General features: G+C 30.2%; 1 protein-coding gene and 1 long non-coding RNA gene across 2 annotated transcripts in view; one reads left to right on the top strand and one right to left on the bottom strand.

The window, feature by feature from the left end:
• LOC127287926 (hepatocyte growth factor-regulated tyrosine kinase substrate-like) overlaps positions 1–2,422 on the top strand; it is a 50,100-nt gene extending 47,678 nt beyond the window's left edge. The window contains exon 11 of the mRNA XM_051315079.1: positions 1,343–2,422. Coding sequence (XP_051171036.1) covers positions 1,343–1,960 — 618 coding nt within the window. The 3' untranslated portion in view covers positions 1,961–2,422. The remainder of the gene's footprint in view (positions 1–1,342) is intronic.
• LOC127287927 (uncharacterized) lies at positions 1,960–3,590 on the bottom strand. The gene is made up of 2 exons (XR_007843966.1): positions 3,079–3,590; positions 1,960–3,005 (listed from the first exon to the last, which is right to left on the bottom strand). It is a non-coding gene; the product is annotated as an uncharacterized LOC127287927 (long non-coding RNA).
• Between the last annotated feature and the right edge of the window lie 12,198 nt (positions 3,591–15,788).

The raw sequence follows: 15,788 nt of genomic DNA, 5'->3' as shown, positions 1-15,788 counted from the left end.
TATTGTAATTTGATAGACTCCCTGAAGAGGAAATCATTTAGATTTCGAAACGTTGGAGTAAACTTATATTAAAACAACAATGGTCCGAATGTTATCGTTTTATTCATACGAAACCTTCTAATTAATATACTTCTCGAATGTTAAGATAAGATTTTAATAAATAGTATGGTTTTGTTGAATGGGCTTTAGGATCCAAATAATCAATGCTTAATTATAGCAAACGTTTCGGTCCCAATGTGGACCTTCCTCAGTGCTTTATTTATCTATACAAATTAACAATTTTTCTTAAAAAATAAAGTATACAACAATTTAATTGTAATATGTTTTATAAAATCTTTTTTTCTAAATATAAAATAGAATTTAATTTAATAAGTGAAATAGTATTGCACGTAATAAATCGTTGCACTAGTCTTAAAAAATTTGTAATAAACATTAAAGAAAGAAACAATTACTAAACAACAATAGTAAAAAATGGAGGTCAAAAAACTAACTAACGAATAGTAAAAAAAATATAATTGTTTTTTAAAAAAAATTAATATATCAAAGTTTGCGTAAAATAATTCTGTAGATAAATGTATAATAAAAAGAAATAACCTCATTAAAAAAATGAAGTTAATTCATTCGTTGCATATTTTATTTATGTTTTTTAATTATCATAAAAAACCAACTGATAATAGTAACACAAAACAACACAATCATAATATTTATTGGTTTAGAAGTCAAAACCAGACTGAATTTGTTCTTTTGGGAAAAAGATGAGAGAGATTTTTATTTGAGTTCATTTCATTTTCATAGCATGTGTTTAGAATTTTCAAGCGTGTCTAAATGAGTGAAGAAATTCATAATAGTATAAACAAGTTGGCCAGTGCCATGTGTAGGTATCATAAAATGTAACCCGAGATGCGAATACAAAGAAAAGGCCCCAGAAAAAAAAGTTTCATTTATTGAAAGAGCATGAAAACTGATTTTATTTTATTCATGCTTTATGTTTTATTCATTTATTTATTTTATTTTTAAATTAATTTATGAGTTATAAAATGTGGATTTTTTACTTCATTAAAATTGAACTTGTGGTCGGTAGTCCATGCGTGTTCTTAAATATGTTGGATGTAATAAATACTTAAATATTAATAGTTTGCATAAAAAGTTGATCCTCTTTATGTATTTTCATTTAAAAAAATCAAAAATATAACCTAAAGTTTTTTGGAGCTTAGGTACCTTTTGTCGCGGAGCGTCACATATGCTTTTATTTTTAGATATCAAAACACATTTTCATCTTGTTTAAATGTATCCATGAATAATTACGTTTTATTAACAATTAGCATTAATAATATTTTTTCAGATATCGCAAATAAGTGGTCCATCTATACCTTCATTACAGTCTCAAAACACTGCAGGTGTAGGGCTTTCAAATCTTCAAAACAACCTTGGTCATATTAGACCTCAACCTCAACAAGGAATTCCAGTTCATGGTTCATTATCACAAAGGCTACCCTTACATGTTATTCAGTCCCAAGGACTACAATCTCAAGATATACAAAGTCAAATGGCATCCTGTCAAGCTGGTCCTCAAGTTCAATGTCCTGGTGGGCAAATATCAACATCCGCGCATGATTCATCGAACCAAATGGGACATCATTCATCAATACAACAGCAAGGGTCTTCTTTATCTCATGGAAATATAATGCAACAACATGCGTTAAACATAAATATTGAACCTCGAAATTTAGGACCAAGTCAAGTATCGGAATTATGTTCCATTAACAACTCTTCGCAATTGTCTCAACAAACTTCTACCATGGAAAGATCTGTTGCCTCAAGAACGTCGGGTTCATTTCCAGTAACGACTTCAAATCAAAATATTAACTTTAACCCACAGGTTCAGTCGCAACCGACAGAAAATATGCAACAAAAGGAAGAGCAAAAACTCGATATAGCTGAACTGATTTCTTTTGATTAATTATTTTTTTAAACTCATAAAAAGCATTAAAAATTTCTAATTTATTTTGTAACATTAGTAGATAAGAGCATTTTAGTTACAAAAAAAATTGATGGATAAAGCTACATTAAATACAGAAAATTTTAAGAATACCTAAAATAATGACGATAAAAAAATCATTTAAAGTAGAGTTAATTTGTTTTATAAAATTAATAAAATTGGTAAAGTTTAATTTATTTTAATTTATCTAAAAGAATATTTTAATAAAACTTAACTCTTTGCTTAGAAAATTCATTTTTAGAAAAATTTTCTCTGAACTTAAAACATAATAATAAAATTGAATTTTACTTAATAATTTCATTTTTTCAAGTTTTAGGTGAAAAAAACTTATCATTAAATATTTAAGTTATAGTAAAATTTGAATTGCTTTAATTTTTCTGTATGTATATTTTTTGAAACAAAAAAGAAATATATATATAAATATAATAGAATGATAACAATTCTTCAGATACAACTTTTTTTATTTTAAATATTCCTTTCATTTTCACTGTAAACCGCTGATTGTTATACTCACATCATTTTACTTTCTCTTCTTTTTGTTAAAAATGACCTTTCAAATTCATGTTTTTTTCCAAAGTTGAGAATCTGATTTATGAAAAAATTAAAAGATAAATATTAAACACAGTTATAAAGTTTATTTCCATCTGTATAAAATTTACTTAGATTTAAATAAATAAGAAAGACAAAAATCTGTGAGTTGCAGAAAATATTATAATTTCGTTTATTTCTTTAATAAAAATTTATATTTAAATTTAATTGTCACTCCACATACTTAGATAAATATTTTCCGACACATGCCTATCTATACACATTCAGTCTATATAAAATTCGTTGTGGTAATTAATGAGACAATAGATCATTAATTTAGATCCTGAGTTAATAAATGTTCCGTGGTAGTAAAGTCGTCACAAACGTTTATTTGATATAAAATATAAATTTGAGTATAAGCCGTTCACCGGCAAGCGAACTTCCATACACGGTGTTGATCGCTTTAAAACACTAACCGCTACAAAATTATAACATTCACATTATTTAACTGACAATAAAAAATCAAATTTAACTTGACGAATATATCTTACCCCTTTAGAGCGTTATGCAAACTTAAAGGCAAGTCGCCTTTCGGTGATATAGATCTCCTTATACTTTTCCCGTGAACTCGTCACGGGATCGTTGACCACACTGATCGCTAATTTAAAACTGCGCAACGCCTTGGTTCTATCATATCCACATATTTCGAATAGTAATTGTTCTCTCTATTTTCGCATATCACACTCACTCTCTCTATCTACTATATTACAATTCTTTACATTCGGATCACTCATCGCAGCTCGTTGTTACACATCCCAAAATTTCAGATTGTAATTTTTTGACATATTTCGATGTTATTTGACTCCAGGAGTCCGAAAATGATGATTTAAAAAAATTTTCGTGTGTGTGATTCAACATTACATTTCATTGTATATCTCGAAAACTAAAATTCTTTTTCAATTGTATATCTCATAAATAATAGTGTTCTGAGCCTTATAAATAAAGTTTAGCAATATTTCTTGTACTTTTTAATTTCTTGAAAAAACGTTATATGTTATTTTAAAAAATGATATGATTTCTTCTTGCTTTTTTTAGAATGCTTTTATTTGAAATTGGTTTCAAGGTCAAAGTCGGTCTGTCATCGCATATATATATATATATATATATATATATATATATATATTACAAAAAGATATCGCCGCCGCTGTTTCAAGAATTCTTGACCTAGGAGGGGGGAGTCCCCCCTCCTAAATTTTGAGGTTATGTTCGTTTCAAGGCTCTGAATTTAGCCGCAAGTCCCCCTCCCTCCTCTCATTTCCCCTCCTCCGTCAAAAATGACCTAAATTTTGAGGTTATGTTCGTTTCAAGACTCTGAATATAGGCGCAAGTCCCCCCTCCCTCCTCTCATTTCTCCTCCTCCGCCAAAAATTGACCTAAATTTTGAGGTTATGTTTGTTTTAAGACCCTAATAAAACAGTAAGTCCTTCCCCCTTCCCTCATCTCTCTCTGTATTTCCCGCCAAAAATAGGGGGGTTGGCGCGCGAAGCGCGCAGGGGGGCGTAGCCCCTCTAGTATATATATATATATATATATATATATATATTATAACGTTAATATTGGAATAATTAAAATTTTATTAATTAACCTCCCCTTTTTATGTGTTATAAAAAGAAAACCCAAACGTGAATCGCTAGACGCCAGTCAATCTTTATTGGAATTGACAAACCAATCATAAATGTTAATATTTATTAATTTTCAATACACAAACCTCGTTATAATTCCCCAAAAATAATCTCAAAGGAGATTGCGTCAAGACCAGCCAGAAAAAAGGGAAAAGACCTTCTGAGACACGACAGAAACAACAAATTTCAACTTACCCACAGCTCTCGTCACAAATCGATCAAATCAAGGATCCTCGTCGGGTCAAATTAAATAAATCGATCAATATTCTGGTCAACTTTTCCTTTATTATCCACCAATTTAACAAAGGTAAGCCACTCTTGGTCACTCGACCAATTGCTTAACAAAATCCAATTCTTTACAAAAAAAACTGTCGAACTCTCGACCAAAAATTTTACTCTCCAAATACTCCCAATATATAAGCAACACTCGTACTACACAATGTCTCAACGCTGAGTCTCTCGACGCGAACATGTGATTTCCAAATATTTTTTAAATTCAAATCCTATCAAAATATCATGACAGTTCTGAGTATTTTTTAAAATTAATTTTTTTAGGTTCAAGAAAAATTAATTTGTAAAAGCATTCACCCAAGAAGCACGTAATATAACCTCAATATCAAGGTAATATTACATGTAAGATTCGTAATATAACGTTGTAATATTACAGTAATCTTACAGTGATCTTAAAATGTCCGCCTCAAGGTAATATTACCGGTAATGTTACTCTAATATTACGCACTAAAATTAAGGTAATATTACATAGTAATATTGCAGTAATATTATACCGTAATATTAAGGTAATATTACAAGAGAATATTACAGTAATATTATGGGAACATTTCTTTACGAAAAAAATCTACCCATCCAGGGAATCGAACCCCGAACTCAAAGCACACGAGTCCAGAGTTTTACCAACAAGCCAAATTGACTTATAATATATTTACGTTTTTTATGCTTTATGAATAACTCAAATCAGTCTGTAATATTACTGTAATATTACCGTTAATATTACAGTAATATTCCCGGTAATATTACCTTGAGGCGGACATTTTAAGATCACTGTAAGCTTACTGTAATATTACAGCGTTATATTACGAATCTCACGTGTAATATTACCTTGATATTGAGGATATATTACGTGCTTCTTGGGCATAGTTGAAAGAATCCATCAATTGTGAAATTTCAACTTTGAATGCTTTTAAAAATTAATTTTTCTTGAACCTTAAAAAAATTAATTTTAAAAAATACTCAGAACTGTCATGATCTTTTTGATTTGATTTGAATTTAAAAAAATACAGTCAACCATCCCAGTAAACCCTCTCTCAATAAAGCCGCTTCCCCAGTTTGTCGAGCGAGCTTTTCCCCCACTGCTAGTGTTTCTTGAAATTTTTTTACTTTGATCTCAGTAGTGCCTGTGTAATATGTACCAGCAAGTCGAAAGTGGGCGAATCCCACTTCTTGGAAAAACATTGCCCTTTTCCGCGTTGACCGGGTTTACTGGGATGGTTGACTGTATTTAGAATGATATAACTAATTTTGCCAAACATGAATTCTTTCAAGTTTTTTCTTTTATTGAACTTTTAAACAGTTCTACAATTTTTCTCTATTATTTATTACTTTTTAAGACGCCATAATAAAAGCATTCTATTTTTTAAAAAAATTTATTTTATCCCATATCGATTCAAAATGTAAAGAAAAAATTAATTTATGAATATGAAATAAGAGAGAGTGATTTAAGCTATAATCTCTCTTGCACTCTTTTCTGCTTTTTTTATTTTTAAATTATATTTATTCTATAAATCATGAACTTAAAAAAAAGCATCAGAAAATTTCTTCAAAAATATTTTTTTTTCCCTACCTACAGTTGTAATTATGTTTATTTTTCTTTTTTATAAATTATTTATTAATAACAAAGGAAAGTAGTATATTATAATCTGTAGGTGTTCAAGAACGCTTCGAGGGCTTGTTAGCGCTATCGACTATTTTTTCTTTTACCGGGGTAACAATTATGTTATTTTAAGCTCACAGCCGCTCGATAGGCTGAAGATGAAGCCAATATTAATGTAGAAGGCCAATTAAACGGTGCAGGCATAACAGATTACCGTTGAGTTCATTTTTTTATGTTTTCAGTTTTCATATTTTCCGAAATGACATTTTTCAAAACGGTGGGCAGTCTAGCTCGAACAGTTTTGATCGGATTAATTTCAGCCAAAAATTTTTTTGATCGTCAGTCATTTACTAACCCGAGGAGAAACTTAAATAGGGAAATCTTAAGGGCCTTGTAATATTTCCCTATTACTTGTATGATTCTGATGTGGAAAAATGCGGATTTCTGATTAGGCCCAGAGGTTTCTTGTGACGCTTGATTTTTTATAAAAATGATTCATAGTACCCAATAGTGAGAACCCTACAAGAACTCTACGACCGTCTTTCGATTACTTTCAACTTACTATCATTTTTATTGAATTATAATTTAAGGTTATATTATTTATTATAAATAGTAGAAAATTTGGACCAGTATCATTTTAACACGAAACTTACAATTAAGATTTTTATATTGTGCTACCAGGAATATTGTTATTTTGTGCATGTGCTGAAATCAAATAGTTAGTCTAATAATTAATAAATTACTTTAGTGAGGTTCACAACGTTTCTAATCAACGATTTAGAAGAAAAAAATATTTTTCTATTTAAATGATTACATATTTTTGCATAAAAACTATTTTACTTAATTTTTACATTCTCATCATAATGAGAAGGTATTACATTTGGGCGATTTTGAGCATTCTCTAATTTTAGTAAATCTCGACGTTTTGAGACTTTCTGATGCCGAAAAAATGGGTCTTAAAAAAATGTCTGTCTGTATGTATGTCTGTAGACAAAATTTGGTCCGACGATAACTCGAACAAATTTTAATGAATCGACTTCAAATTTGGTATACACCTTAAGTGTACCAAAATCTCGCCTGAGTTCGTTGGCCAAATGATTTTGTTGAAAAACAACAAAATAATTCAAATTTTTAGTTTTTAAAAAGTTCTAAAATTCGCATTTTTCAAAAAAAAATTTTTTTCAATTTTTTTTTCGAAAATTACGACTAAAAATAAACACTTTTTTCTTTTGACAATTTTTAATAGCGATTAAAACAAAAAAGTTATACCACTTTTTTAAAAAAAGACAAAAAATGACAAAAACGGATGAAAAATGGGTAAAATGCAGGGCAAAATTACTTTATTTTGAGAAAATATGAGCAACTATGTATTATTTCTCTTTAAACCACCTTAAATTAACATAAATTAAAGTAACTTACTCATAAAAAACCGAATTTTTTGTTTTTTTTTAAATTTTTAATAAAAATTTATTTTTACATTCTCATCATAATGAGAAGGTATTACATTTGGGCGATTTTGAGCATTCTCTAATTTTAGTAAATCTCGACGTTTTGAGACTTTCTGATGCCGAAAAAATGGGTCTTAAAAAAATGTCTGTCTGTATGTATGTCTGTAGACAAAATTTGGTCCGACGATAACTCGAACAAATTTTAATGAATCGACTTCAAATTTGGAATACACCTTAAGTGTACCAAAATCTCGCCTGAGTTCGTTGGCCAAATGATTTTGTTGAAAAACAACAAAATAATTCAAATTTTTAGTTTTTAAAAAGTTCTAAAATTCACATTTTTCAAAAAAAAATTTTTTTCAATTTTTTTTCGAAAATTACGACTAAAAATAAACACTTTTTTCTTTTGACAATTTTTAATAGCGATTAAAACAAAAAAGTTATACCACTTTTTTAAAAAAAGACAAAAAATGACAAAAACGGATGAAAAATGGGTAAAATGCAGGGCAAAATTACTTTATTTTGAGAAAATATGAGCAACTATGTATTATTTCTCTTTAAACCACCTTAAATTAACATAAATTAAAGTAACTTACTCATAAAAAACCGAATTTTTTGTTTTTTTTGTTTTTTTTTTATAAGTCCAACCATTGTTATCCATTTCCAAACATTGCAATTGTTTTTTAAAAAATCCTCTATTCCAAAATAGTTTACATTGCGTTGCTTATACCAAAATTTCTTATGTTTTCGATTACTAACTCGCTGAATCGGAATTTGTGTTCAAATTAAATATTTCAAAATGGCGGACCCAATATGGCAGAACAATTTCAAATTGATGTGTTTCGTTTAAAATTTTGTACTCGGGAGTTTTTGGAGTCGCTGAATCCAAATTTAAGGTAAAATTTAAAAAATTCAAAATTGCAAACCAATATGGAGGAAATTTTTTTTATTTCAAATTATTTATGAATAATTAGAATGTTTTATGCAATTTAAATATTGTTTTTTAGTAAAATGAGACTTTTTACAACAGTATTCACTGTAAATGTAATTAATTACCCAGTTAAATTAAATTATTTTTAAAATAATTTAACTTTATCTAAATTATCTAAAATTAATCTTTTATTATCCTATCTATTACTTTATTCTATGTAAGTTATTTTACTTTTTCACATTTCATAATTTAAATAAAGAATATTCTAAAAAAATGTTTTTTTCTTCAAATTTTAACGGTGGAGGTCATCTTCCACTGTTTTTGAAAAATAAAAAAACCAGTATTTTTGAAAACAAGCAAATTTCCGTTTTAAATTTTAATTAATCGATCATGCTAAAAGTTGTTTGTACATTTACTAAAAGTTTCATATAATAGATTAAAAAAAATTTATATAATCATTTTGATGGAAAAACAAAACCTGAAGCACAACTCCCCACTCTCACCTATTATAATTGCTCGCTTTTGAGCCTTCTATAATTCCAGTGAATCTTCACGTTTTGAGACTTCTAGAATCCTAAAAAAATAAATTCACAATACCAAAATCTTTGTCTTTGTCTTTGTCATGTACGCATGAATGTCTGTAGACAAAAAGTTTGTTCGACGATAACTTGAGCAAATTTTAATTTATCGACCTCCAATTTGGTATACACTTTAAGAGTACCAAAATGTCGCCTGAGTTCGTTGGCCAGATGATTTCATCGAAAAACAACAAAATTATTCAAATTTTTAGTTTTTAAAAATTTCCAAAATTCGCATTTTTCAAAAAAGAAATTTTTTTTTCGAAAATTACGAGTAAAAATAAACACTTTTTTCATCTGACAATTTTTAATAGCGATTAAAACAAAAAAGTTATACCACTTTTTTTAAAAAAAGACAAAAAAATGACAAAAACGGTTGAAAAATGGGTAAAATGCAGAGCAAAATTACTTTATTTTGAAAAACTATGTTCAACTATGTATTATTTCTGTTTGAATCACCTTAAATTAACGTATATTACAGTAACTTACTCATAAAATACGGAATTTTTGTTTTTTTAAATTTTAATGAAAAATTTGTTTTTACATTCTTATCATAATGAGAAAGTATTACATTTGGGCGATTTTAAGCATTCTCTAATTCCAGTAAATCTTGACGTTTTGAGACTTTCTGATGCCGAAAAAATGGGTCCTAAAAAAATGTCTGTCTGTAGACAAAATTTGGTTCGACGATAACTTGAATAAATTTTAATGAATCGACTTCAAATTTGGTATATACTTTAAGTGTACCAAAATGTCGCCTGAGTTCGATGGCCAGGTGATTTCGTCAAAAAAACAATAAAATTATCCAAATTTCGTTAAAATATATCAAAATTTTCGGATTAAAATTCTATGTACAACATTTTAACTATCATAGGTAGCTCAGTTATATTGTATGTAAAGTGAAGGTGTATATCGATATAACTATTTTTTTGAACCTTTTTTGTTTAATATTGTGCACGTCGTAAATAAAAGATTGGTATTTTAATGAAGAAAATTTAGATTAATGTTATTATAATGGTGCAATATTGGCAAACACCATTGGCCTCATGCACCCCAAAAATTTCGACATGATAACAGCATTATCAAGAATTTTTTTTCTCTTTAAGATTAGATTTATGCTATTTTGAATTTTCTTTAATAATTCCTCTAAATCTGCAAGTTTTGCTATCGCTTTTTTCTAATTTTCGAGCGTGAAACGCGAGTGCCGTGATGAGAATGTTATCCTTAAAGTCAAAGTACTTTAAGAAAATTAAATGTTTAAAAAATTTCACTTACATCCATTGTACACAAATTTTTTAGGAATTAAAAAAAGGGCGATACCTCCTATAAAATTAAATTTTGTTGTTGCTTTAAAAATTGATTTACTATAAAGTTATTTTTTTAATATTTTCAATTAATTTATTCGTTTACTCAATAGAAATTAATTTGAAGAGGAATAACTTATTTTAATAAATAATCTGGGTTTGTTGATTTCGTTAATTACAAAGAACTGGTCAATCAACGGCGCAAAATTAACGAACTAAGTCTGAACAGCTGCAGTGCCGCCCTTTTTTTTTCTCGATAAAAAATTTATTCTAATACCTTTAAACCTTACCTATTTGTATAATTTAATTCAGCGCATTTTAATATATAATACTAGTTCTTCCTAATAAATTATACAAAACAGGTCATTTACATAAAGCTTCCACCTTAAAGTAACTACTTTTGTACTTATTTAAACTCAGCGTGTAATTAAATTTACTCTTTTTAATAAAATTAATAAAAAAAATTTCTTTCTATTACAGGTATCACTTCAATATTTAGTTAAATGAACTAAAAAATCTGAAACTACTACAAAATCTCATTCTACCAAACTGATTCTTGGGTCATTCAAGTACTTTCTGATAGAATAATTAATACAAGTTTTAAATGAAATTCATGAATTTTGGAACTATACAATTTAGATAAAAAGTAATTAATGATAATAGGTTATTTAATTGTAAAAGACAAACGGAGCGTGTAGCGCAACGTAAGAAAATGCGCGCGAAGCGCGCATCAATATCGGACCGCGAAGCGGGACGATCGTTCTACGCGCGCCCCGAGGCGCGCTCAATTATGCGAGCGAAGCGAGCTCCTACGCGCGAAGCGCGTGATGAGAATGTGGCCGCCCCCGTAGGGGGCTGCCGGATTTTTTGATCAATAATTTGTAAAAGAGAATATTATAAACAAAATATTTTATTGTTTTTGTCAAGAAAAATATTTTTTTTTCTTTAATATAAGGTAATTGCCTCAGTCATTGGCGGCCTTCTATAATATTAAGCAATACGAAAAAACTAGCATATTTTGCAGACGATTATTAAATTTTACAACATTTATTACAAAAATCGAGTATTGAAATGAGGAGCAAGTTTTCACAACCTGATAAATCCATATTTTCTTATTTCGAGAAATTCAAACAAATGACTTTCCACACATAACCACTAGAGTTAATTTTAAAATAAAAAATTTATAATAATTTATTTCTATAACAATGTTTTGATATTGTAATATTCATTATTGTTCAATAATACTGATGTCACGTCGTTGTTCGTACTCCGTACAATTTATTCTTTTTTATTGTTCTTAAGTTTGTGCGGTTCTAAATTTTGTGGTGTCAGTAAAAGTGTTTGGAGCGGGGAACCGGTTTCTGACGTTTGTTTAAATTTTTGCTTACTTTTTGTGGCATATTTCGACGATTTATAACACCGATCGTCCTTTTTCCACCTGAGTGTACCACGTGTTTTTTTTACGATACGTAATTATATTTCTATTTACCGTGGTTGATTGTGTCTGCATATTCAGAGTGCATTATTTTTAATTTTTGACTGGTTTGTTGACACGAATTTTTTATTTTTTTTACAAAGTTCATTCATAAAGGTGTTAATAACTATATTTGAAGTTATATTTGAATTTATTTTTCTTTTGGCCTGTAGTCCTTCGTCTGTGGGTTTTTGTTTTTGTGTAAACCTCATAGCTGAATCATGGACAAGGACACAAACTCGCAAGGTAGTGATAACAGTTCCAGCTTAGTTATTACGATTCCTAGAGATGGCTCTTCTAGTACGATTTCTACATCAATTTGCCCAGTATGTAAAGGCAATGCGAAAGTCGCTAATGCTACTCTGTGTCCCAAGTGTAGCACTCCCTACCACTCATCTTGTGCCCTCAAATACTCTACGAATCCGGACGGTGGATTTAAGAAGTGCTGCGGCCCACCATCCCCTCTACCTACTGCTACTACACTCTCGTCTACTCCTTCTCCGCATGATGACTTACGAATGCTCATAAGGGAAGAAATGAAACTTGTTCGTGAGACTTTTTCGTCGGAATTTCGCAATTTAGATACGTCAATTTCGAATTTGTCTACAGAGATTAAAGCAGTAAATGCAAAGATTGATGCCTGCGCGTCTGAATCACATGAGACCGTCTTGCGTGTGAATGCTTTGGAGGATAAAGTCGAGGAAATTATTGAAGGTAATTCATCACCTAATAACAATTTTGATTCGTGTTTGACGGAAGTCGAAGACCGCCTGAGAAGGCGCAATAACTTAATTATATATGGTCTGACCGATCATGATCCATCAATTTTTCCGAACTTTCACGAAACTGATCTTGAAGTAACAAAGTCCCTCTTTGCTTCTTGTATAAAAAATTCTTCCTTCGACAATATAAAAGTTTGGCGTATTGGCAAGTTTTCTACTATTCAAACTAAGCACAGACCACTGAAAGTTATTTTTTCAAATGACACTATGCCTTCACAGATACGCACAGCTTTCGTGACCCTCAAGAAATCTGCGCACCTTCCTCCAGAGTTTGCAGAAGTGTCAATCGCTCCCGACAGAACAAGGAATCAGCAGACAGAGTATCAACGAGCCAAACAGGAGTTAATAGCAAGAATTGCTCAAGGAGAGAAGAACTTGAAGATTGCTTACCGTCTCGGATTTCCCACCATCATAACATCATAAAGAACTTGATTCATTTTTATTACCAGAATACCCGTGGCATAAACTCTAAACAATTATTTTTTGAATGTTTTCCTGATTTTCATTTTTATTCGATTTTTGTTATCTCCGAGACCTGGTTAAAACCGCATGTTCAATCTGAGGATTATTTCGATTCATCTCTCTTTAATGTATTCCGTAGAGATCGTTTGTATGGAAAAGGCGGTGGTGTCTTGGTAGCGGTAAGTTCTGATTTCAAAACTACAAGCATTGAGACCTCAGCTCTAAATTGTAATAAAAATAGTATTGATTTACTCGGTTTAATTGTTATTAAAAATACCCTTACCTTTTTACTTCTTGCAATTTACATACCACCAGATATTTCAGTTACTGATTTTTCATCATTTTTCTCTGAACTTGAATCTTGCCACCTACTATCTGCCTACCCTGTAATTATTATTGGTGACTTTAATTGTCCAAACTTTTTCCATTTTTCAGTGACACAATCAAATGATTCAAAATCGCTTATCCTGAATAGTTTTTTAGAAATGCATAAATTGAATCAATGTAATTTTATTTTTAATTGTTCTAATAAACTTCTTGATTTGGTATGTGCCACTGAACAATGCATTATCACTAAAGCTAACTATCCACTGGTTCCCATAGACAAATATCATCCTCCTCTTGCTATTGACATCAAATTTGCCTCTACACATAAGTATTGTCAGTCTAATTTTAATTTTAAACCCGCCCCAACTTCTTCCCATACCAATTTTAATTTTCGAAAGGCAGATTTGCCAGGTCTCTACGTTTATTTGTCTAACATCGATTGGTCACACCTGAACCTATTTTCCGATGTAAATCTAGCATGTAGTGAATTTTTATCCATTATTAATGAGGCTTTTTGTAAATTTATTCCGCGCTTTAAACAATCTTTTACACATAAGCGTCGTTTTCCACCGTGGTTTGATCAATCGATTATAGACGATATTAATATTAAACATGCTTTGTTGAAAAAACGCGAGTTCGCTCATGACTACTACGACACACAGCTCAGAATTGTTTCAGCATCTCTACACAAACGTATTAAAAAAAACCATACTTTGTACATTAAATCCGTTGAGAATAGTCTCAAGTCTAATCCAAGGGAATTTTGGCAGTTTGTTAACAGAAATAAGAAAAAAGCTAAAATGCCTGAAATTATGTTTTTTAACGATGTCACGTTGGACACTCCTGATTCTATTGTTAATGCTTTTGCTGATTTATTTTCTAGTCATACTAGAGCTACTATTAATCCTAATGACAGCCCTGTTTCTGTTGACAACGCCGATTACTTTGGTAATGATTTGTTTTTTCTTGATTATGAACGAGTGCTTAAGGCTGCAAAGATGTTAAAACCTAATTTCATTTCGGGCCCAGATAATATTCCAAGTTTTATAATTAAGGACTGTGCAACTATCTTGGTAAATCCTCTAACTAAAATTTTTAATATTGCTTTAAAAACTGGAATCTTTCCTCATGCATGGAAAGCTGCTAAGATTATTCCAATTTATAAGGCCGGGGAGAAGTCACTTATAACTAATTATAGACCTATCGCTATTATTCAGAATTTTGCTAAAGTTTTTGAACGTGCCATTCTTAATATAATTCAAACTGTTTTATCAGAAGTGATAATTGATGAACAACATGGATGCATTCGTAATCGATCTACTATAACCAATTTAACCATTTTTACTCAAATCGTCAATTCAGCACTACAGCAAGGTCTACAGGTCGACGTTATTTATTTGGACTTCTCTAAAGCTTTTGATACGATTAAACATGATATTCTTTCTTCTAAATTGTCTAATATTGGTTTGCCTCATAACCTTAAAATTTTAATTTTAAACTACCTTTTAAATAGATCACACCGAGTGTCAATAGGTCAATACACTTCTTATACATTTTTTCCTCATTCAGGTGTACCACAAGGATCCTCATTGGGATCGCCTCTTTTTAGTATTTATATCAACGATATCGATCAAACAGTAGATTCTTATATTTTAATTTTTGCAGATGACGTTAAACTTTTTCGTATTATACATGGCCCCGCCGACTCAATTTCTCTTCAAAATGATTTATCTAAAATTGTTTCATGGTCTACTTCTAATTGCTTGCCTCTAAATATATCAAAGTGCCATGTCCTGTCTTTTACTAGAAGTAGTAACCCTACTTATACTACTTATAATATTAATAACACCATTCTTGAGAGAGTGTTTTCAACTTGTGACCTCGGTGTCATCTTTGATGACAGGTTATCCTTTAATGAACAGATTTCCAAGGTAGTTGCATCAGCTTCGAAAGCTCTAGGTTTTCTTTTCAGAGCCACGAAATCTTTTCAAAATCGATCAACTTTAACTACACTGTATAATTCGTTTGTTCTTTCTCGTCTTACCTATGCTTATGTTATTACTAATCCATGTTTTCAAAAATATAATGACGAGCTCGAGAAAGTACAGAAAATTTTTTTGAAATATCTCGCATTTAAATCTGATGGCGTATATCCGGCGCGTGGCTCTGATTATAAATGTTTGTGTAAGAGATTTAATTTCCGGCCTATTGAGGAAAAACGAATTTTGTCAGCAACTATTTTCTTATTTAAAGTTCTTAATTCTCAATTATATGCACCTTCGATTCTGTCTACGATCAACTTGCGTATTCCAAGAATTGTTTCGCGCAATTTTGAACCTTTTTATCTCACACCCCCGACATGTGTGATTGGCTACACTGAACCGA

Source organism: Leptopilina boulardi, unplaced genomic scaffold, assembly GCF_019393585.1.
Source record: "Leptopilina boulardi isolate dan_hultmark-lab unplaced genomic scaffold, ZJU_Lbou_2.1 LbouV2_377, whole genome shotgun sequence".
NCBI classification, from domain to species: Eukaryota; Metazoa; Arthropoda; class Insecta; order Hymenoptera; family Figitidae; genus Leptopilina; species Leptopilina boulardi.
The sequence above is the reverse complement of the archived record's forward strand: the minus strand, read 5'-3'. Positions and strand labels throughout refer to the sequence as shown.